At 41.3% G+C, this 24,652-nt stretch overlaps 1 protein-coding gene across 7 annotated transcripts in view; it reads left to right on the plus strand.

Annotated features, from left to right (window-relative positions):
- PCNX1 (pecanex 1) overlaps positions 1–24,652 on the plus strand; it is a 136,383-nt gene that overhangs the window by 77,069 nt on the left and 34,662 nt on the right. For all 7 annotated transcript variants that reach the window (XM_019476829.2, XM_006267942.4, XM_019476830.2 and 4 more), the window contains 13 exons: positions 525–678; positions 1,146–1,178; positions 2,064–2,235; positions 7,220–7,330; positions 7,820–7,911; positions 9,554–9,663; positions 10,631–10,736; positions 13,847–13,939; positions 16,229–16,379; positions 19,080–19,221; positions 20,919–21,096; positions 22,590–22,698; positions 23,954–24,083. In XM_019476829.2, coding sequence (XP_019332374.1) covers positions 525–678; positions 1,146–1,178; positions 2,064–2,235; positions 7,220–7,330; positions 7,820–7,911; positions 9,554–9,663; positions 10,631–10,736; positions 13,847–13,939; positions 16,229–16,379; positions 19,080–19,221; positions 20,919–21,096; positions 22,590–22,698; positions 23,954–24,083 — 1,581 coding nt within the window. The remainder of the gene's footprint in view (positions 1–524; positions 679–1,145; positions 1,179–2,063; positions 2,236–7,219; positions 7,331–7,819; positions 7,912–9,553; positions 9,664–10,630; positions 10,737–13,846; positions 13,940–16,228; positions 16,380–19,079; positions 19,222–20,918; positions 21,097–22,589; positions 22,699–23,953; positions 24,084–24,652) is intronic.

A 24,652-nucleotide genomic window follows, 5' to 3' on the forward strand; every position in this document is an offset into this window, starting at 1 on the left:
TATTACAGGCCAGAGCTGAACATTTAAAGCCTGGACAGACTAACATTCGAAGCTCTGCAGGTGCCTTTAAAATGCTCTAAAATATGAGGGTTCACATGCATACAGTTGATGAAGTGCTTTAAAAGAGAGAAACTTTTGCTTCAGATGACAGCAGGGGGAGAGGGAAGAACAGAAATGACCTCAAAGTGATTTGTTACATTTGCACATTGTAATAGGGAGTTGGTCAGTTCCTCCCGCATTTCACATCAGAATCTGTGATTACCTCGGAAAGAAGCGTCTGAAAGATCCAGTTTCATAAAATGCTGAATTGCAGTCAACTTTCACTGAAATTATAGTAATTTGTGTCTCAACTTGGCTGATATTTTGCAACCGTTTACCAAATGTACATTTAAGCCCACTTTGACACTTCACTTTCATACACAGCATTACTTTTTTATTTGCTAGCCTTCTGCACTAGATGTATCCTATCCACCTGACCTTCTGAAAATATCTAGATATTTTACACTATATCTCTTCTTCCACAGGAATCGGGAGATTCTTGAAAATGTGTTGGCTGTTGTCCTAGCTATTTTGGTTGCTTTCCTGGGCTCTATACTCCTTATAGAGGGCTTCTTCAAGGATATCTGGGTCTTCCAATTCTGCCTGGTGATAGCCAGCTGTCAATACTCGCTCCTTAAGGTATATTAATTTCCATCTTCATTTGAATTCCGTAATTATAGTTATGGACTGTAAAAGCTATAATTTTGTCCACTAGTCATTCATGTTTAATTCAATTAATTCAGAGATGTCTTTAATAACTGAACTGAACTTGTTGAAATGAAGACGCTATCTGTATCTGCAAAAGAGTGTGCTGTTGTCAAAAGCTGTTCGTCTATTTCAATAAACTCTGATTCCTGGTGCTTAATCAGTTACTTACATCTGGCTACTGGTCTGAATTTCTTGAAAACTGGCAGCAAATACTCACTGCTTAACAGCTTTTTAATATAAACTATTATAATAAATTATGGTTAACTGAGGCCTTTCCTTAGCCCACTGACATTAAAAGGTCTATTTTTAAATAATAAATTTGATTTTTTTTTAAAATTAAAATTACAGTTTTATGCACTTTGCAAATAACCATATTTTTCTTTCCATTTTACTTTCAGAGTGTTCAGCCCGATTCTTCTTCCCCTCGACACGTAAGTTGGTGAACGTGCCATTTAGGCCCATACTTCTACCACTGAGGACTGATGCTTTGTCTGTCATGGATGAGACATCCTTTATCAGTGTGTATAGGATGAGAATTTGAGTGTTAGAAGAGTTGTGTGCTACATACTTACTCCAATCAAGGATAAGAGATATGTGAACTCTGACATTGTATGAACACTAAACATCCTTCCAGTACATCAGATACATTGGCAAGGCTGTATTTTTACCAGTATAGTTATTTTCTTACACAGGGTGATTTTATTGCTCTGTGAGACTGTTTTTAGTTACCTAAACCAGATAGGAATCCACTAAAGGAAGTTACTTAACATATTGGAACGGGTGATTGCTGAGTGTTTCTTTTGAAGTGTGTCAATATACTGGCTTTAGCAGGAGTGATATCTGATCAATAAATGCAAAATACACATTAATTTGTCACGCACCTAATCAAAATCAATAATTATTTTGTATTGCTTTGAAAAAACCTTTAGAGCATAGGTGGATTTTTGTTTTTTTGTTTGTTTTGGGGGCTTTTTTTGAGTGGGTTTGGGGTGGTTAATAGTAAAATAAGGAACATAGTTAAAAAATGTTGTGGAAGGGTAAAATAAATATGCCCCTGATCTAGAGGGGCTTTTTATGCTTTATATATTGGAGCCAAACGTTTATATGACTTCTCAGCAGTATAAAACAATCCATTGGGAGTTAATATCTTTAAGTGTACAGTAAGAGGTGTTGGCAAATTGTGGGAGATGATTTAAAGAAAAAGAGCAACAAAAGGAGCAACAGAAGTTAAAAAATTGTAGTCAGAATCATGTTTATTGTTAGAAAAGTAAAAAGCCAATTTTTGATTAATAGTAAAGCTGTTCTTTTGGTTTCAGGGTCACAACCGTATCATAGCCTATAGTAGGCCTGTTTACTTCTGTTTGTGTTGCGGTCTTATTTGGCTATTGGATTATGGCAGCAGAAACACTTCTACAACAAGGTTCAGGTTGTATGGAATGGCTTTCACCAACCCATTGCTGCTGTTGTCAGCCAGGGACTTAATTATAGGTGAGTGACTTTTGTCATATTTTGACTTCCAGTAATTTGGGGGCATGTTCATTCGGTTATAGCTGTTTGTTCCCCCAGAGTGGAGGCATTTTAGGCTGTTATTCTGTCAGTTTTTAATACTTTTTTCAGTCCTGGATTGTTGCAAGATCATAGTCCAGCCCCAGTGTATTTTGTTTCTGTTGCAGAAAGCACCTCCTAGGCATGTTGCTGTCCATAAGAAAAACTTGGAAAGTAAAAATTTTGCTTTCATAAGCTGATTAGTTCTACAGTGCAAAATGGTGGTATAGTTAATAAGCTTGGGTGCACTTCTGTCTTCCTAGTCTCTGGTGCTTTCACTTCTGCTCTTACGACTTTATCCTGTACATGCTTCAAGGTAGAATTTCCCAATTCCCCTATATCAGCTAGGGCTGTGTACAGACATTTAGTTTCTTCCAGGAGAATTGCTGTTCTCCCAGTAGAAACCAAAAGTATGCACATATTCAAGCTTGTTAAATGGCTGCCCCTTCTGCTCAGCTGATCAGTAGGACAGTGGGTAGGGGACCAAGGAAAAGTAGGCTGGGGGCAGAGCTGCTCCCTGTGCTTGATTCCTGTTGCTCAGCAGGTAAGCAGAGGGGAAAGCCCCTTCTTGCTTCTCACACTGGGGAATCTAGGGTGAAATCTCCTTTTCCTTTCAAGTCTGGTCATGGCAATGCTGTCTATTCGTAACATAAGTTGGTGTGCTGTTTTCTGTTAGTAGTGTGCAAGCAAAGTGATCTAAATAAAAAGGAGCATTTTACTTCTCTTAGATGACCTACTTCTGCAAATATACTTTTAAAGGGTACTTTTCTGCACAAAATCTTGCATAAATAGTGACTTTATAAATTAACATGGTTTTAAAAGAATTGATACAATTGTTAGTTCCTCTCCATCTTTAACCTAACTTTTAAAGCACTTCAATAGTAGTGTCTTAAATTAGCTTTTGAATCTCTTCTGCCCTCCCCACATAGTCTGCTCAGAGTCTTGTACTAAGCCATGCAGTGTGTATTTGTTCTGCACAAATACCATATTTACCTGAATCCAAGATGACCTTTAATTTAAGACAGCCCTCCATAATTAGTTTCTGTATATGGAAAATGTATAACCTTGTTATAATTTTCGATGTATAGAATCTAATTATTGGAGGATCATCTTAAATTTTTCCTGACCACCACTGCAGTGACGAAACCAGCGAAAGAGGGGTCAGGAAGCTGGGAAGGCAGTAAGGGGGCAGGCAGCTTGCCCCCTCCTGCCAGTCTCCTTCCTCTTGTGCTTGCCCCCCCCTTACTCGTCTGCTTTCCCCCCCCCCCCCCCGGAGCCTCAGGCCCCCATCCCTCCTGCCCTGCCTCTGCCCTTCCCACTCCCCTCTATGCATCTTACCCTTGCTCTGGGGATGACAGATTCCATCTCTACTTCAGCCTAGAGCATGGCCTCAGCCGGGCATTGCTGCTGTGGTGCTGGGCTAGGGCTATACCCTAGGGTGGAATAGGGATGACGCCTGCTAGCACCAGAGCAAGGGTAAGTGGTGGAGAGAAGGAGAGGGGGAGCAGAGGGTTCAGGAAAATGGGGGGTAGGGCCTCCACCACCTCATACTATATTCCAGGGGTTTTCAACTTTTTTTTAACTAGTGTACCCCTTCTGGTGGTGGTGGCGGCCAGACATGGGGAGAGGAGGGGGATGGCACTCGGCTCTGTGGGCTGCTGACGTGCTTTATGCCCTGCCAATTGCGTGCCGCCTGTCAGCAGCCCACAGAACCACACGTGCGACTGGCCGTGGAAAAGCTGTGTGGTGGTGGTGGCTGTTGTGTGCGAGCCCCTCCACCCCATGTCTGTCCGCAGAGGGGCACCTCCCTGCCCTTGGCCAATAGCCAAGGGTAGTGGCCAATCAGGAAAGCGAGCTGGGGTGGGGGGAGTGGGGAGGTGCCACGTGTAGGAGCCGCATGTACCCTCTGTGACCTTTCCAAGTACCCCCAGAGGTACGCGTACCCCTGGTTGACAATTCCTGCTGTATTCCAAGAAGAGGGACTTTTTTCCTACTGTTATATGGGGTGGGGAGGGGGAGAGCGCTTGTTTTTTAATTGAGTAAATAACGTAAAACCTGTTACTAGTGTGATGCTTTTAAATGCATGTGTACTTCCTAAGCAATTATTCCAAATGTCTTTGAGGTTCTAGGTGCTTTATCAAATGAATGCCGCCTTTTCTTTGTTGATGAAGCCTTTAGTACCTCTCTGTCTTGGATCTAAAACAGTGGTGTGCAAGCTCTGGGCCTTGTGTGTCAGCTGTGGTGCAGGGCCAGTCCCCAGGTTGGATTGAACCCCATGTACCAGATTGGGCCTTGGCACTGACCTACTGGGTCCTTCCTGCCTCTAAGGAAATGAAAACAGATTGCGCTTTCGGATTAGTATTTTATTCATTCTGTTCCATGTAGTACTTTGCGAGAAGGCAGTTGGTGACAATCCAGTTGGTACAGTATCAAGACTCCTCACTTCTGGAACATTGTTCAGCCATGCCAGGTTGTGAAGATGATTGAAAGTCACTGCATAACTGCTTTACAAGTTGCTGTGTGGATGACACTGCAGTGGTGCATTCAAATAGGACTTACAGGCGAGGGTTGGCCCCTTTGTGGAGGCTGCAGACCTTCTTAGATTTGTGGTTAGTTTAACAAAGACTGTCATATTATATGTCTGCCAGCCCACAGAAAGAGTTGCATACCATTTGCAGTGCATACTGAACAGTCACTTTCTGACTCATGAGTTCTGCTTCTTTGGGCAATATGCTGACATATGGGCTTATTAATATCAATGCAGGAGTTGTTTCCAACATTTCGAATGCAAGTGCAGCTTTTGGCAAATTGGCCAGACAGGTCTGGAGGCAATAAGGAGTTAGGGTCAAGATTTATAAAGCTGGGATTCTAACTGTTTGTTCAGTGGGTGGGCAAGTTGGACATCTGACCTTGGGTAATGATTTTCTTGGACATCTTGCCTCAAACAGCTGAAGAAAGTCTGTCAACATTTCTTCTGTTTCTTTGAGGGTCAGATTGTTGGACAAAAGTATCTAGTGCTGTGGCGCTGTAAAGAGCCACTTGTTACTACCTTGATAATGGTGGTAGGGGTCTGCCTAACTCAGGGAGGCGGCTGATGGATTTTGTGGGGAGATCAGAGGGCCCCACCCCTGCCTCTAGCCAAGGGGCCCCGTGGCCCCACCTCTTACCACTGACTGGTTGCAACAGCTGCCTGTCATGTGGCCCCACCTGTCTGCTGATTGATGAAGAGGGGTGGGGCTGCATGACAGGCAGCCCTCAGCCAATGAGGGCAAAGGCAGGAGCCATCTTGGGCTCCCCTTCATGCCAGCAGCCCCCCTTCTCCCCTTCCCCCACTTCTCCAGTGGGCTGTGCAGCCAGGCCACAGCACCATGGGAACAGCTGTCTTCCTTGGGGAGTCAGCATTTTATTTTCAGTAAGGTGTTTTTTCTTTTTACAGGTTTTGTGGGCATAGCCCAGTTTCACAATTTTTGCGAAATCGTGATTTCTGGAGATCCCTAATGATGAGGTAGCTCTTTTGGGCTTCAGTGTCATGTGTGGACAGTGAGCACATGCCTAATCAGCTGCTGTATGGGGAACTGGAGTGCAGTTGCTGAAAGCTCAGCCTGCTTTTAAAAAAATTGTTTTGTGGACCTAATAAATTCCTCCTTGTACAGAATAGTGTACCAGCTGACTGCTAGGAACCGTGGGCACCAGACAGACAAGCCACAGCATGCAAAGATGAAAGAAGGGATTGACTTCTTTGAGCAGTGGTGTAGTCCTGAACCTCAAATGGAGCATACTAGCCTTAGTGACAGTGGCAAAAGTCAACCAAAACACATATCCACAGGATTGGTATTTCAGGGAATGTGGTCAAATCTTTTCTCTGTAATTTGGCCCAGCAAGTCATCTGCATTTATTGCACTGCTAGGAATTTTTAATAATTTTTCAGGCTAAGATGTTTAGATTGAGGGGCCTTGGATCCTTTGACTGGGTCAAAATCCCTGAATTGGAAGACAGAGTATGAAATTTTAATCTTTATAATGGAGGATATAAAACGTATTGGGTGCCTATAGCAGGGAGGCTGCTCCAACACGCTGTAATTCCAGTGCATTGGAGCACACATGATTTAATCTAGTCTGCTGAAGTGTGGCAGTTACCACGCTCCAGCAGCCTCCTGTGTTATGTGTATCAGTGTCCTTGCACTTCAAAATAGCATTGGGGGTGCTTTATCTAAAGCTTGTTCAATAGCTGCTCTAATTCAAGCCTTCCTGTCCCTACCCCACCCCACCTGCTGAGCACGTGTATTAAACACCCTTACTTTAGAAAATAGTTACTAAGGTCAGAATAGTGCTGCAGCAGTTCAGTACAGATAATCTTCTCTTTACCCACCTGAGTTCAGGCTAAGATGCTTCCAGTGCAATGAAAAAGCATGTATACCTTATGACTAGCTATATGGCTTGTTGAGGAGACTGCATGAATATAATAACTAATTTCCTCTCCATTTTTTAAACTTTGCATATATTGTAATGGTTATTTCCACTGTTGAACAAATTAAGTTAATTCTGCCACTACCAGAGTGAAATGCTGGCCCACTTCTGTCAATAGAGGGACATACTCCCCCTGTCATGCTACAAGAAGAATGAACTGGCAACATGGGAGCCTTGACTTATGCATCTGATACCTGAGGACATTTGTGGGTGATTCTTATTATGTAAAATCAGAAAGCTTATGATACAAAAGTCAACTCATGTTAAATAGCCTACACAGTTTTCAGTAAAAATAAATAAAATATACAAATATCATAAATATAATTTTAGAAGGAACATAAAGTAGAACAGCCATAGGAATGTAGGGTAGTGCACTTCTCAATACAACAAAAGTGCAAAAAAACTGAAAAGTATTAAAGTTATTTCATACTCACTCTTCTTGCCTTGCCTTTTTCCTGCAGTGTTTACGCTATGTTTCCCTATAGTATTCTTCATTGGTCTCCTGCCTCAGGTGAATACTTTTGTAATGTATCTCTGTGAACAGCTGGATATACATGTCTTCGGTGGCAATGGTGAGTAAATTTTTTTTATGTCAGTGATAAAACTATTCAATAGATCAGGCAATAGTCACAATATTTCAGATCAAATTAAGAATATAGTTTTAAAAATCTGGTTACAAGACAGACTTTTAATGTCTGGCCTTTTGATTCTAAATTGTTTTAATGAGAGGTACAAGATCCTTTGCCATATCGGTGAGAACTAAAGCTAGTGTTCGTTCAGGACTGACATAAAATGTGAGTTTTTTCTTTTGCCTTTCCAGCAACAGCAGTTAACTATTCCCCTGGTGGTAATATTGAATAAATAAAGGTATAAATAAAGGTAAACACAGCCAAGTAAGTTAGGCTCAGTTACGAAAAATATTTTCAAAATGGTTTTATGAGTAAGGTTGTTATAACATTTCTTAAAGGGTATCACAAACTATCATGCTTTTTTTAAGACAACTTTATAAAGTCATTTATGGTCTTTAATTTTGTCTATTTATTCTTTCTCCCGACATCCAGCTACCACAAGCCTGCTTGCAGCACTTTACAGTTTTATCTGTAGTATTGTGGCAGTAGCATTATTATATGGATTGTGTTATGGCGCCTTGAAGGTAAGCAGTGTTCATATACAATATACAGGCATGTTTTGGTTTACTTTTCTGCTGTCTTTCACTTGGGTACATACTTGCATTTGTGCAAAAGAGACATAGAATTACTGCTCTGAATTGGTAAAGTTTTCCTTGCTTTGCTGAAGAGTAAATGACTATAAAACATTCAAGACAGCAGAGAATTGCACCCTCTCTTTCTGAAGTGGTTTGTTTTATTTCAGGAATGCATACAACTGTAATGTGGACTTGTTCTTTATGAAGCTTTCCCTACTTCTCTCCAGTTACTTTCTGCACTGTTGGTACTCATAGGAGGCACATAGCACTTGATTTGCACGTTGTGCATTGATATTTTCCTTAGCCATTCAAAAGGCTAAAGTATGAAAATTCACTTTCAGAGCAGCAAACTAGACATGCAGTACCGCTAGTTAATGTTTGTTTGTCTGAAAGAATGCTGGGAATAGTTTGTGCTGCCAAAGCATGGTGGCATATATACATGAAAAAAGTTGAGGCAGCCAAGCCACTTAAGGGTGTAAGCAAAAATGTTACCTTGCTTAAAATGCAGTTCTGTTTTGAAAGGTGACTGTGTTCAAAGTGGTATTATAAGTCCCATGTTGCGTGGTATGTGCCAATGATTTTTAGAGCTCATAAGATCAATTTGCTAGTAATTTTTTTTGTAATGGCTAGTCCTGCAGACTCAGCCTTGGCTCTGAACATTAAACTAGCTTCTTTCCATCTCTCTGTGTCACAGGTAATAAAAGATTGCTAGCCAAATTATACCCGTAGTGCCACCTATAGAGCCCTATTAGCTTCCATTCATTTTGCACAGATGTAACTGAATAGATCTTGGTAAACAAATCTGTTGAAATACAGAATTTAGCGAATAATTTTGTTCTCTCAGTCCTGCGTCTCCAGTTTAACACAGCTAATGGAATAAAAAATATTTATAGTCAGGAAATATTAGGAAAGAATTAGTCAGTTTTCAGCATAGAACTACATTTTGAATAATTTTTATAGGGAATTACTGCCATGGAGTGTGCAGTAAATACTATATGATATAGAGAAAATAGCTGAACATTTACTCATAGTTAAATAGCATCCTACTGTATGGCACTTATGACTGGTTAATATTTAAGTTATATTCTTACCTTCTAAAACAAATGCGTATTTCATGCTAATTAGTTTTGAACTTAGGAAATGTTACAACATGAATAGGAACATCAGTTTATTCTAGTGTTCTTATATAGTATTCATCATTTGGATACAAAGGGTATAGGCCTGTTTTAAAATATGATACAAGTGTTTATCAGGGATAAATGATGTGGTTAAGCAATTAACCTGTATCTGCCTAGTCATTCTGACATGCCACGTAGTGTGTGTAGGGTTTCATCCTGCACTTCCAAAGCTAGTGGAAGATTCTTCTATTGAATTGGACAAGAGCAAAATCACGTTTTTAAACTGATGAACAGCTTTAATTTTATATATTAAACCATGGGCAAATATTTTAATTGTTTTTTAAAGACTTATGACTTTCACTGAACTATTAAGTTCTTTTTTTTTTCCCTTTCTTATGACTATACATTTTTATTATGTGATATTGATTGTGTGTGTTCTTGTCTCTGTTGAATTTTTATTCTTCTGTCCCCAGGATTCTTGGGATGGCCAACATATTCCTGTTCTCTTCTCAATATTCTGTGGTTTGTTAGTGGCAATATCCTATCATCTCAGCAGACAAAGTAGTGACCCTTCTGTACTTTTGTAAGTGGCTAATTCTTACAAGAGGTCCATTGTGATCATTAATAAAAACCAACTATAATATTCAAAATAATGTTGCATTTGCACTGTGCGAAGGAGGGGGAAAGCTTGCTTGCTCAGTGGATAGAGATGTTGATGGGAACTCCAAACCCACAGGATCGGTTCTTTACTCATCTACAAGCTTCCTTTTTGGCCTTAGGTCAGTCACTTAGGTGTTTAAGTCCACCATCTAAGCACTAGTAACATTTGTTCCTGTCAGACCTGAAGAAGTGTGCCTTGCACTCAAAAGCTTGTCTAAATCAATCCCAACTATACAGTTGGTCCAATAAAAAATACTACCCTCAAAATCCTTGCCTCTCACATTGACAGAATTACCACTCTGCTGCTGTCCTGTCAGCACCATATATTTCTGCTGCTGGGTGTTTGCAGAACTGTCTAAGTGATGATACCACTTGGTAGCTAATAAGATGCTCAGAGTATTAGCTCAAGCTTGAAACCCTAGAAGTTTCAAGTAGGATTTTTGAATTAGGTACCCAGTAACCTGTCTCAGCAGTGGGGCCCAGTTCTGTATGCATGCAGAGGACATGCCTAACCTGAATGAAACCTGCTGGGGAATTAAGTTTGTTTGTGTGTCTGTCTTTGTTTCAGTGGTTAGCATTCTCATCTGGGATATGGGAGACCTGGTTTTTAAAGCCCTTTTCCTACTGTTAACCCATATTGATGCCAGGGTAGAAAATTAATATAAATGTATCTCTTAATGATGGCTGTTATGCCCATTCATATAAATTTACTTTTATATAGTGATTGAGATTTACTTAAATTACTTTACAAAGCAGTGAAAAAGAAGATTAACAGAAAGACAGGAATCCTGTTAATTAGTAATAGGCCTATTTTTTTTTTTTTTACCACTTGTAAACCTATGCCATGAAATGTACATTTTTTCAGTGGATTCTCTCTTTATTTTTTTTAGTTCTTTAGTACAATCAAAAATGTTTCCTAATTCTGAAGACAAGAACCCAGAGGATCCTCTCTCTGAAGTGAAAGATCCTTTACCTGAAAAACTTAGAAATTCAGTGGTAAGTTGGCTTTTCGTAAACATCAGCCTGAACATTTGATCAATCTCAACTGCTATAGAATCTTCTGGTCTGATATTAAATTAATTTGCATTTGTTAGGCTCGTGTATTCATTGGTATGGTGTGGCGTGGCTGACATTTAAGGGAGGGGGAGATTAAGACCATATGGTGGCATTAGAGTCCCACTAACTTTTATTTAACTTCAAGACTTTTAGGGCTCTGTTCATAGGAATTTCAAGTGGAATAATTAATTTAAGGCCTGAGTTATCACTACTAGGTATTTGTGTTGAAAATTTACTCTTTAGAAGACAAATTTAATTTGCACATATACTTTGGCAGTTAGCAACTCATCAAGCATGAAGAACTCTGTGTACATTGTGCACAGTAATTTACAGTCAAATGTTAATGGAGTAAAAATGTAGCCCAAAACATTTAAAAGTGCAGCTCTTGATTTTTTGAAGTGCATGCATAGGCTGAATTTTAAAAGAAATCAAAAACTTTTCAATGGAAATATAGATATCACATGGAAGGAAATTATATTTGTGAGAAATTGTTCTAGATTTGTAAACTTTGTCTGTTGCTTCAGTAACTGATCATGTTGAAATGATGCTGTTTCTTTGTCCATACACCCATCTGAAAAATGCAGTGTTAAGAGTGTGACCTTTCTTTTGCCCTCTAAAATTCACCATAAGTTATTTAAAAAAAAAGAAGGTAATTTAAGGTAGAATGTCCAAATAGATCAGTGAAGGATAATTGATGGTTTTCTATGACTGGTGTATTTACTCAAATCTAAGAAGAGGTTTTTTCCCCCTCGTTCAACATGGGAGAGGAGCCCTTCACCTTAGATTCATGTAAAAGGCAACAAGCGAGACAGGCAGCTTCTGCAATTGCAGCTCCATCTCTGGCTTCCAGGCTTGCAGTCCAGATCCACAGCTGGCACCCTGTGTCCCTCACCCTCCCACCCCCTGCTTTGTGCCCTTGCCCCCCTCTTCCACTTCTGCCTGGCCAGTGGAGGTTGGGGCCAGCATGCGCTCCATGCTGTAAGCTGGAGTTGGCACTGCAGCCACGACTCCGAGGCTAGTGGTGTGGGAGTGATAGCAAATACATACATTCCATGCTTAGAATCTAATTATTGGGGGTTATCTTAAATTCAAAGTCATTTTGGATTTGGCTAAATACACTAGCTTTCATAGTGTAATATATACCTATTAAATCTAATGGTACTTACTGTGTAAGTGAAGGGTCAGATAAAAAAAGAATTTTTGGACCTCTTGCTAACTCAGTATTTCTAATACTTTGGGACTTTTTAAATACTTTTGGCTTCATTAAGTCCAGCCCAGAAACTGCAACTAAAACTTTTTTTTTAATTGAAGATTGAATTGCTTTTAGTGACAATGGAGCCTGTTCCCTTGACTTCATTACATTGGTTGTCAAGCATAATTCTGTTGTAAATGCTTAAGCCAATGGCAATGTTCAGTTATTGTCCTTTTTCATAAAACAGTACAACAACAGCTGCTTGGTCAATTTAGGTTATTTAATAAAAAGCATAAGGGTTCTGAAAGTACCTGTCTAAAGGGAGAAAAACTTCTTCTAGAGCAGATCACTATTCTGGAAGGCAGAGGCCTGACAAGATCCAGTGCTGAAAGCTGATGCTAAACTTTCAGAATAGAAATGAAGTATTCTTTTTGTTTTAATGAAGAGGATAATTAACTAATTCAAGAACTTGTATAAAAAGATAATAGTTTCTTTTTTTTCCTTTGCTTCGAAGCTTTAAATCAAATTCTTTTGTCTTGTGTTCAGAGTTAATAGTCTTACTGAAGGATTTACTGGGTGAAATTATTTTGCCTGGGTTATGCACAAGCTTGACTAGATAAGGGATTCTCAACCAGAATTCTGAGAGATCCTTCCAAGAGTCCCATGGTACGCCACACAGTATTAGTACTGTTAGATAAACAAACACCTACATATGATTCACAGGACAAACCAACAAATTTCAAATAGCACCTGTTGTGGTCTTTCTAAGTTATTTCTCCCAGAAGATTTACTGTATTATTTTGTTGTAGTCAAGAACAGAGTGAAAGTTAAGAGCTGGCGTTTTCTGAGGAATTTCTTGAGTCTAACACAGTTGAGAAATCACTGGACTAGATTATCAGAATGCGTGCCCATCTGACATGAAAGTTCTGCTAATGTGTTCATGCACGCACATACACACAGGGCAGTAGGATTTTAAACTTGGGGAAGAACTGTCAGTTGTGTTGCAAGACTCACCATTTGCAGCATCCCTTTGTGGCCAGACCCAGTATACAGCTCTTTTATTGCCCCTGCCCATTTCTTTGCATCTAACTCCTCTTGGAATAACTAAGTTTAGACTTAACCCCAAGTGTCTGTGTGCCTAGCTTTAGGCCTCTCCCCAATTTGGGGCTCAGTAATCACTGGTTCTTTACTTCCAAGGCCATCATTTTTACTGCAGGAGAGCAGAAATAGGAGAGTGAAGGGATGTACTTTTCTGCGTTCCACAGCAACAGAAGACTTCCTTCTGTGATGCCTCAGTGCTTCTGACCTTACCTGTTTCCATTTCTTTCCCCGCATTTACTCTCCCTGCATCTTCCTCCTACCTTATAGTTCCAAAGCGTCTGCAGTGTGCTTCATTTCCTGCCCCATTCTGCCTGGGTTGTAGTTGTTTTCAACTGGCTCCTTGGCACAAATGGGAGGTCATGTCTGGGGTGCTGTCATGTAAGGTCTATATACCTCACCACAGGTTGGAATGAAAAAGTGTATACTTTGTTCATTAATTTATCTTCACAACACCAAATAAATATGTTTTGAATTAAGTTATTTGAATAAATGCTGTTGACCTAAGTCCACTGAATAAGGGTAATCATGCATACTTTTTCTGTTTTTGCGGCAGTCCTTTCCTGGTAGTTGGCACTGTTTTAGCTCAACTCTGTTTCTTTCAAAGCAGGAGATAAAATTTCCATTGACATCAGTGAGCGCAGTTAGGCCAGCACTGAGCTTCTGTAAAAATAGCAACTGAAATCACGTAGAGGTAGGCAGAGATTGTGGAAGGAGAGTGCCAAAATGTGCATGCTCAAACTATTTCTTTGTTCAACAGAGTGAACGGTTGCAATCTGACCTGATTGTGTGTGTAGTCATTGGTGTACTCTATTTTGCGATTCATGTCAGCACAGTTTTCACAGTCCTGCAGGTAAGCTGTTTTAAATTGTACTTTTCTCCTTCCTTGAAAATGAATTTTTGCACATCCTATTATATAACTGTTTTCCTAATAATAGTGCCCAAAGGCCTCATTTGCGTTTGGGGGCTTGACATGCATTAAGTGTTGCTCAAACAAAATGAATACAGGTTTCCTTCGATTTTCAGCTGTACATGCATTCCCGGAGAACGGCGCATAAATTGAATTCACATAAAGCAAACCCACTTTACAATATAACAAATAGGGATAGGGTCCCATGGCGGTGAGAGAGGGAGGGAGTGAGGATGGGACTAGGGAAGAGGCGGGGGGAGGGGTACTGCTCCCAGGGCTGCACAAGACAGCAAAGCAGAGGGAACAGAGCAGCACTCACCGCGGCCCCGGGAGCAGCTGGCACTAGCCTCCTGCAGCCGCTGGGCTGCACCATGCTCCGTCTGCCTCCACTCGCCTTTGCTCCTGGGCTGTGCCGTGCCAGGGTGCAGGCAGCTGGTGTCGGCTGCTCTTGGTGCCACTGCAGCCGGGGCTGGTGTGAGTGCTCTGTCCCACGCTGTCCGGGGCTCTGCTTGTCTGAACTCACCCCAGCCCTGGGAATGGCCTCAGGAGCAGCTGACACCAGCTGTCTGCACCATGGCATGGAGCAGCCCAGGAGCTGGGGTGCGCCCAGGCGCAAGGGGACAGGCAGAGCACGGTGCAGCCCAGTGGCTGCAGGTAGCTGGTGCCGGCTGTTCTGGGGCCGCTGCAGCCGGGGCTGCAGTGAGTGGGGCCACAGCCCTTTCCCCTCCCCCCACAGACTTACCTGCTTGGGCTGGGGGGGCATCTATGGTGATTGCATAAGAGCAAATTTACCTCACATATAACAAATTATGGGTCTAAATATGCTCATTGCATAAGAGCGAATTTGCATATAAAGAACCTGCATAAGTCGAGGGAAACCTGTACTGCCTTTCCTGAAGAGCTTCAAATGTCAGCCCTTGTTTCACTTCTCCAAACCATCCCTTTCTCCCTACTCCTTCCCCATCACTGTCTCCATACAGGTTTTTCAACCTGTCTGACACCATGCCCTTCTTTCAGGCTCTTTGTGGAGGAGAAAGAAGTTATACCTGTGAAATGGTTTTAAGGCTCTGTTACCCTCATTCTTGAGGGGCTGGATCCTCCCCCTCCTATTGTGGTTGAACTACAAGTGGACACAGTCCCTTTTCCTCCTTTCATTCTGTCTTTCCCCTCCTCTCGTGAGGCCAGAAGACCTTCCTTAAGGTTAATTTCTGCGATGTTTTCCCTGTTAGCATACCTGTTATTACCTGATGTTTCAGAATATTTTTAAAGCACGTGTACTTTCAACTTGATAGGTGTTGAGTTGTAGGATTTTGTATTTATATGTCAGGGCAGCTATATCTTCCACAGTAGCTGGAGAAATCTTCCTAAAATGGTTCCATTTCAGTAGAGGCCTGGTAGAAGTATGTTATCTTATTTTAATATTATTAGATTGTTTGAGCAAATATGATGCGGCAGGTTTTGACACAGATACCAAACACTGGGTGATGGCTTCTTGAAACGATCAGAATCTTTGATTTGCTTTTCCAGCCGAAATCAAGTGGAGGCCTTGGGACCATAGTAGCTTTATCAGTCTAGTGATGAAATGCAGAAGAATCAAAACCATGAAAGAAGGTCAGAAGTACTATAGAACAAGGGTCAGCTACTTGTGGTCTGTGAGCCAGATCTTGCCCAAGGAACCTTTGATTCTGGCCCATGGACATGGGGCTTCAGCAGCAGCAGGGGGTGCTCTCTGTGGGAACTCTACCTGCGCTGCTGCTGGGACAAGCAACAGTGGGACATACAGGTCCACAGCCAGAAAAAGGTTTGCTATCCCTGTTGTAGAACAAAAGATAGCAACCCAACTCCAGGCAACACCAAAAGATAGGATAGTCTGTCTATCTTAAAGTTGTTGTCTTCTAAAGCAGTGGTTGGCGATTTATGGCCTGTGGGCCAGATCCAGGCTGTGAAGCCAGAATGTTGGTGGCAATTTGGCAGCAGGGAAAGGAGCTGCCGGGTTGGAAATTCGGTGGCAGTGACCCATCTCTTAAATTGTTGCCAACTACAGCTCTACTGCTTCCTTTATTTTATATTCTTAAAAGGGCATCATATTTCTCCCTTTATCATGAGAAACTGTGTTCCAGGTGTGCTCTAAAAGGGGCTATTGTATGAGTGCTATGGAGTTATGAAGTTATTAGCTGTTACCCTTGTTTTATAAGCTTCAAATCTTTCTTTTCTTATTCAACTTTTCTTTAGCCTGTTCTGAGCTACGTTCTCTATGCTTTGGTGGGCTCAGTAGGTTTTGTAACCCATTATGTGCTGCCTCAACTCCGAAAACAGCTTCCTTGGCACTGTTTCTCCCACCCACTGTTGAAAACAAAGGAGTATTATCAATTTGAAGTCCGCAGTAAGTATCAACATTATTTTTTTAATGTACATGAATGGTTTGCCAACTTATATTAACCATTAATTTACTTCAACACTCTTTGCCTTGCATCTTTACTTGAATGTTTTGGGGTTTCTAATTTCTAGTGTTTTCTAGATAGATAAGCATGCCTTGCTTGATCCTGTAGCATTTATTTTTGTATAATAAATAATAATAATAAAAGTAATAATAATAATGACTGTCACATTAGACAAGCTTTCATTAATAATGAAGGCAATTTCAGTAAATCTGCTTTCAGGAGTTCACAAATTTGTGCTGAAAAAAATTTCTCGTGATTTGTTTTTGCAAAATCAGTTCCATTTTTCTCCTGTTTGGCGGTTTGTTTGTTTTTTTAAACTGTTCTACTGGATTAGATATTTTAGCTTTCTGCTTACTGGGCTTTTGGTCCTTATTAAATACTACTGGTTTTCATTGGAGATAAAAGCTAAGCTTCTAAAAATAGAAAATACTACAGTGCAACAGTTCTACCAGTGTGTTCCGGAGCACCCATTGCTTCATGTTCATGTGCTCGGGAATACATATATCGCTTGTTATACAAATCTAAAGAAATGTACACCTATTTACTTTGTTAATTAGTGAAACTTCCTTGGAAAACAAATATTATAATAACTTTTTCACCTAGAAGTTACGAAATGCAGTGGAGGTCTTCCCCCATTAACAAAAACCCTTTATAAAAAGCACTGGTATTGAAATATTTACATGCAATAGCTCATTCTTGTAAGGACCTCAAGGTCTTCATAAAGAAAGGTAAAAATATTTCAGTTTACAATTGGGGAAAATAAGCTAAGGCCGCAGTCCTGGGATTCAATCTGTTGGTGGAAATGTGCCCTCACTCTCCTCCTTCCCCCCCCGCCTTATTTGATTTCAGAGGAGCTTTGTATACCCTGCATTATGAAGTATTTGTGCAGAGGTTATCTGCCCATGCTAATCAGGTTTCCAGATCAGTGTCCAGGTATCTTCAGCAAGATTACATGACAAGTCCATGGTAAAGTCAGCATAGAACCCCAGGTTTTCTCTACTTCCAAGTCCCTATTTTATGGCTAAATTGTGCTGACAAAAATATATCTAAGAACTAAAGACTTCTTTCGTTTGAATGAAAATGTAGTTGTCTTCCATGTAGCATGCAGTTTGCCAGAGTAAATTGCAGTCTCAGCCTGGGTCTAATAACTGCAAGTTCATATTATTTCAGTGGATACACGTTCAAATGGATAGACGTGATCTTGTAATTTGATTTATTTGAAAGAAAAGTTGAATGGGAAAAAATAAACTTAAATGCAGTGTTATGATTGCGACTTTAAATGCACACAGATTTAACCCCCCTCCCCCCCCCCAAAAAAAAAACAAACAAAAAACAAAACTTAGTAGCAATTACATTCAGGCCCATTGACATATTTTTAATATGGATATACTTGGTAGTGTTTCCATTATGCACAGGCAGAACTGAAGCCATATTTAAAATGTAAAATATATAGTAACCTGTAATATAAAATACAGTAATGTAAAATACTATAGGTCCTAATGTTATGCCATCTGGGCCCTTGCAGGAACAATACATCTGAAGTTAAGGCAGGTCATTGTTGGTCATCCCTGAGGGTTTCTGCTCCAGGTGTGGCAGATGGTTAGTCTCAAGTTCTTCTGGGGCACCATACATTGCAATAGGATGTGCTTCAGTTCGTATGTTATTGCTATCTTAAACCTACCCCTCTGATTTTAATACCTGCTACCTCATACTGTTCTGGACACTAGCAGGCCTTGGTGATGAAGAGCTTATTGCCAGCTTACAGTAGTGCTGCCTCTTCCCAGTGGGCCAGATGCACTTGAGGAGCATAACTGAAAACTGGCACAAGCCTAGGCTGATTATGGGTCAGTTGTGCAAGAAAGTCGAAAGTTAAGAGACTGCCATGTGTCAAGTTTATACTGGCAAGATATGTAAGTTATTGTAGGCTGGTTGTTTGGTGCATTTTATAAGAATCCGAGAGGTGGTTAGCTGTGTTAATCTGAAGTCAGGCAGGGCAGGGTGGAACTTTAGAGACCAATTCATTCAGAGAGCCAGCCATAAGCTTTCGTAGGTGACAACCTACTTTGACAGATGCTGTCACCTACAAAAGCTTGTCTCTGACTCAAGTAGGGCTGGACTGCTCACACCTAAGAAACTGCCATCTATAAGAAAGGCCTTTAAGGGTTATCTAGGTTAGTTTGATTTTTTTCAGTACAAATATGATTGTCCTAAAATGTTTTCAAAATACATACTTAAAAACATTAACTTGATCAGTATCAATAGGAATAGCCTCCATCAATTTGAAGTTACTCTAATGATGTAGTTAAGAAAATTCCAAATTCTAAACTTTGTACATAACTAAATTATTGCAAATTTCCCACCAGTGTGACTTAGTCTAACTCAATCTGAGACTCTCAATCTAAGAATCCAAATTAGTGCTTGGGTCCTCTTTATAAACTGCCAGAAGCAGCTGTTGGTTTGTGGTTATATGGAAGTAAATTTTGCATCACTGCTAAAACTTATTGAATGTTTATTTCGGCCATCCAACAATTGCCAGAAAACAACTGTTCCAGAGCTGAAATAAACTGCATTTGATTGCCAGTGTCCCGTTCTAGTTAGTCTCTCTCTCTGATCTGTGGTCTCCTCTTTTTGCAATCCTTTAGATGCAGCACATGTAATGTGGTTTGAAAAACTTCACATTTGGCTTCTTTTTGTGGAGAAGAATATTATCTACCCACTGATAGTCCTCAATGAGCTCAGCAGCAGTGCCAAGACTATTGCTACTCCAAAGAAACTGGATACTGAGTAAGTAGAAAGGTGGTCAGTAACCTGAGTAATATCCAGTATAGTGGAAGGAAATGGGTGAAGTGGCTATAAATTAGAGCCTTATTAGAAATGTTAGTAGTGCTAGAAGCTGGGAAAAAAACTAATTATTACTTTGCTTTTATTGCAAAATATTGCATGAGTTAATCACTAAATTTATTTAAACTGAACAAAATATTTCCATGTTAAATGCATAATCATACAATTAAGTCTCTGGGTTTAACAAAAGGAATCACCCAGACGGTATCCAGCATTTTCTGTTTATGAACTATTAAACTATAGAAGTTGAGAGAGAAGTTTTATTACATGATTATACAGCCTAGGCCTCCTGAAGTAGGATTGTCCCCCAACTGTTGGCTCATGATATTCTGTCCCTTGTATTCTTAAGACGACTAGGTCGAATGGTCATAAACTACTACAAGACCGTTTCAGGCTGGACATAAGGAAGAATTTCTTTACTGTCCGAGCCCCCAAGGTCTGGAACAGCCTGCCACCGGAGGTGGTTCAAGTGCCTACACTGAACACCTTCAAGAGCAAACTGGATGCTTATCTTGCTGGGATCCTATGACCCCAGCTGACTTCCTGCCCTTTGGGCAGGGGGCTGGACTCAATGATCTTCCAAGGTCCCTTCCAGCCCTAATGTCTATGAAATCTGTTAAATCTATGAAGACCCAAATCATGTTGGTTACTGGACCAGTTGCCAGGTCTATGACTCTCTTTCTGGATCTGGTTATTTACCCCTCGTAGGTCTGAGATTTACAGCTATCACCTGACTCCAGATAGCATTACATGATTCTCCCTCTCCAACTGAGGCCATGTTACTCCAGCAAGTCTGACTAAAGCTCAGACCTTGCCATTCTGCGCTCCTCCTTTCCAAGACCAAGGAGCCTTCCTAAAGTGGAGCATTTTTAATTTTTTTAGAACAAAAGCACTAAAAGATCATTTGCATGTTTTAGTTTTTCCCTACACTTCACCATTCCCAGAATCTAGGAAGACCTAAGTTTTAGATAGACTGACAAACCGAGGCGCACATCTCCCTAGGCAGCTCTGGCATACAAACTGCCCCAATTTAAGTCACTTTTTAAAAGTGTTCATAACCTATTCATCTCTTTACAAACGGCCTTGGAAAATGAGGTTTGAAGCTTGGTGGAGGTTAGATTCTTAAAGCTAATGGATTCTCCCATGGACTTACAGTATATACTTGAGATATTCTCATCTGGAAAGCCACTGTGTAGTTTTCATACATAAGGCCCATTGAACTGAAACTTTTATAAGTGTGTGATAAAAGTTCTACTACCCTCAATGTAAGGTAGAACAATACAGTATGGCAGAACGTACTAATAACCCAGTATACAGTAACTTTTCCTCATTGATCAGATCTCATGCAGTATTCAAAGAGTGCACATCACTATTCATAACAATACAGATCTACTCCCTATCATACATAGGTTTTAAAATCTTTCTGAGGGAGATTGTTTTCCAGATGGTGCTGTAATACTGTATTCTTTAAATATCGTTTGAGTAGAGAGCATTAAAGGAATGACTGTGGTAGTTAGCTAAAAATTATAAAGGGTTCACAATACATCTATTGTGTATAAGTAGTGATTGAACTGCTTGTTGCAATACAGTCCTTTCAGGCAGCAGATGAAATAATTTTTCTTCCTGAATCTTTTCTTTAGGTTGGGTGCATTAATGATCACCATAGCTGGCTTGAAGTTGCTGCGTTCCTCTTTCAGTAGCCCAACCTGTCAGTATGTCACAGTTGTTTTCACAGTGCTCTTCTTTACATTTGACTACAAAAGTTTCTCTGAGACCATGCTGCTAGACCTCTTCTTCATGTCTATACTCTTCAGCAAGGTAACTTAACACAAACACACTCTGAAAAACCTGGTTGTTTCAGGTAGTCATATTTATGAATTCAGAGAATGAAAACCCCATAATGAACTCTTATGTATCATAAGTTCTATTAGTAAATCATCGCATACTTGTTGGAGGCCTTTTTTATCTTGGCATGTGACAGTCTCATCAGTGTTTTAGAGTACAGCAGCAAAATGTGAATTTTGTGTTTTAAGGTGCAGCATCTTGCTATTGTCAGAATAGAAACACTTTGGCTGATGAATGCAAGTGCTTTCAGGACTAGTAAGTTTTCCAAGCATTGATAATGAGCTAGTGAGGTCAAAATAGAAAAAAACCCCCAATCAAAAACCTTTTAATCCTAGGAATTGGCTCTGTGAGGAATGTCATTGTTGAACCACCTTGCAGATCCAAACTCTTTTTAGGCTCACTACTTTGCTCCCTTTTTATTGATTACCTTTCATCTTTTACCCCCTTCCTCCCCACAACAACTAAGTTCTACTATTTTAAGATTGGTTTAATATTTACTTATTAAACTAGTGATTGTTCCATGCCTATATGAGAGAACTCTTCTAAAATGTTACTACAGTATTGTATTGGTAAATACATTGGAAATCATGTAAGATGCCTTTGGGTAAAGTGGTAAGATATTTTAACCATGCAAATGGCACTAGCTGTTTGCTTGATCCTGTTGATTTTTTTAAAGTGTTAAATGTAATGCTCAAACCAGTTTTAACACTGCCTGAAAGTTTGTTTAGGCTAGCATGCCCTCAGCTTTTCACAAAACCATTAATGCTTATTACCAGACTTGGCAGGGGGGCCGGACAGTAGGCTGACAGCCTGGCAGCACAGCAACTTTCCCTACACCTGCTGTGTGCTGGGCTGCAGGAGGAAGTGTGCATGTGCACGTACGCAGGCACATGCACCCCTACTTTCTCACAATCCTGAACATTTAAATTAATAAAAAAATCAAAACAAATGCTTAAAAAATAAAAATTGATATCCGTCAAAATTATTAAAAACAATAAAACTAAACTCTGCCAAACCTACTTATTACTCAGTGTGACTTGCCTTTGCCTAACCTGTTCTTATCTCTTGAAGGTTTGTTGTTTCAATACCAAATTATTTTCGTACAAACTGCAATGGTGCAACTGTTGCAGCTGCATGCTTTCATTGTGATACATGTGTAGAAAAAACATTGCAAATTAGTCCCTGCTTCCTTCAGTGATTTCATATATGTATTTATATAGCACAGCAGTTGAGATGGGCAGTTCATCCTTCTAGCCCAGTCCACGTGTCAGGCAACTGTCTGATTGCCAAACTAACCTATCTTAGTGGCTTAGACTGTATATACCATTCTACAAAGTCAAGAGGGAGGGAGAGTGTGTGTGTGTGTGTGTGTGTGCACACACTGTTTTACAGTGTTATATTATAAATGGCTTATTTTTTGTGACAGCTAAATGGTTACATAGTTTTTCTCTTGTGCCTTTTTCTAGCTTTGGGAACTCTTTTATAAACTGAGATTTGTGTATACTTACATTGCGCCTTGGCAAATCACATGGGGTTCTGCTTTCCATGCTTTTGCCCAGCCATTTGCTGTGCCACGTATCCTTTGAAAAAAACCTAAATGTGTTAACAGCTGTCTAGATTTAAACCTATAACTGCTTTCTTCTTACAGTTGTCATGTGCTAAACCAGGCTTGTCTAACATGTGGCCTGCAGGCCGCCATGCAGCCCGCCAAGCCATTTTATCTGGCCCGTGGCGGCATGGCCACCGCAGAGCACGGAGCCGCAGCGGCGGCACGGAGTGTGGAGCTGCCGCCACGGAGCGCAGAGCCGCTGTGGCGGCGCAGAGCACGGCGGCAGCGCCGCAGAGCAGCAGCGAGGTGGGCAGGGCCGGCCTGCGGGCCCCAGCCGGCAGTGAGGGGAGGGGAGCTGCTTACCCCCATGGGGCCCAGGGGAGCAGCCCTGCGTGGGAGGCCAAGCAGCAGCTGCTGGCGCTTCCGGCCCGTGCCTGCCTCCTCATCCACCTGCTTCAAGCCAGCCCCGCTGCCCTGCCCTGCCCTGCCCTGCTCTGCCCTGCCCCGCAGCAAGGTGGCATCTGCCCCCCCAGCCAGTCTCCCCCTGGGCACTGCTGCTCTCTGGGCCTGGCCACCCGCGCATGAGGCCCTGAGAGGGTCGCTTCTCATGTGCTGCTGGGGACGGGAGGAGTCCAGCCAGGTCTGTACCAGCCAGCAGAAGCAGCGGTGGAGCCGTGTGCTGCTCGGGACAGGACGAGCCTGCACCGGTCAGACCCGAGCGGCACACGGCTCTACTGCCCCTCCTACTGGCTGGTGCAGACCTGTCCGGCCTCCTCCCGTCCCCAGCAGCACATGGGAAGCCGGCTTCAGCTGCATGCTGCTTTTCCTGGCTGGTGCTGACCCGGTTCTGCCCAGGCGGGTTCTGCAGCACCATGGCATGGCACCGGCAGGCCGGGCGGGCCCCAGGTTAACCCCGGCCAGCCCCTGCGGCTTCTCTAGCACCAGGTCAACCCGGTTGTAGCCAAGCAGCTCCTGCAGCACCATGTCAACCCAGGCATGCATGCCATGTCAACCAGCACCATGTCAACCCCTGTAACTTCATTGGTGTCAAAGGTCACATGACATCACTTCCTGATATGATACCACTTCCTGTGACGTCTTTGAATATGGCTCGCCGGCCCACTGGGTGATAAAAAGTTTGTGATCTGGCCCCACATTCAAAAAGGTTGGGCCCTGGATGAAGTGCGCATTACATAAGAGGTCCTAGGTATCCTGTTTTGTTTCTATTTGTAAAAAGTACCAGGGGTTTGTCTTTGTTTCCTTAACCCTGTCATGGCACAGATTCTACAATGTTGTTTGTCCAAGCAGCTGTATCGGCTTTCTTCTCCACTCCGCTCAACCCTTTCCTGGGAAGTGCAATATTCATCACTTCATATGCCAGACCTGTCAAATTCTGGGAGAGAGACTACAAGTGGGTGAAATTAGACCATTACTAAACACAGCAGAGATGGCTTCTTAATGAAAGCTGTGACCAAATGTGTGTGTATTTCTAGGTGATATGGTTATTTTCAAGAGAATTGGTTCATGGCTTTTAATACTCGCAAAAAGTGTGTTGTTTTTCTGAAATGGTGTAGTGGGTGTGTTTTGTTCTTTCTGCTGATTTTTTTTCTATGATACCTGATGGTATTTATGTTTTTTTCTTCTCATATTTTTTTAATCACATACAAAATCTCTAAAGTGTCAGTATTTTAAAATGTAATTGGAATCTGAAAAGTGCTTTCTTATGTAAGGGGTATTTAGGGTTTACTTGTTTATACTGATGAGTGATGACTCATTTAACATTCCATTTTACAGGTCAAGTAAGTTCCCTCATATCACAGGAAGTTTCCTCATGTCACAACTTACTGTGATACCTTTTAAAGTCAGTGTGGTTTCTTCTTGGCTTATGTATCACCATCCTGAGTAAAAGATACCCCAGATCAGATGATACTTTGTGTTAAACCAAACAGGAGGGTTACAAGTAGTTGAGGAAAGACACTG

Source organism: Alligator mississippiensis, chromosome 2 (assembly GCF_030867095.1).
Source record: "Alligator mississippiensis isolate rAllMis1 chromosome 2, rAllMis1, whole genome shotgun sequence".
Lineage (NCBI taxonomy): Eukaryota > Metazoa > Chordata > Crocodylia > Alligatoridae > Alligator > Alligator mississippiensis.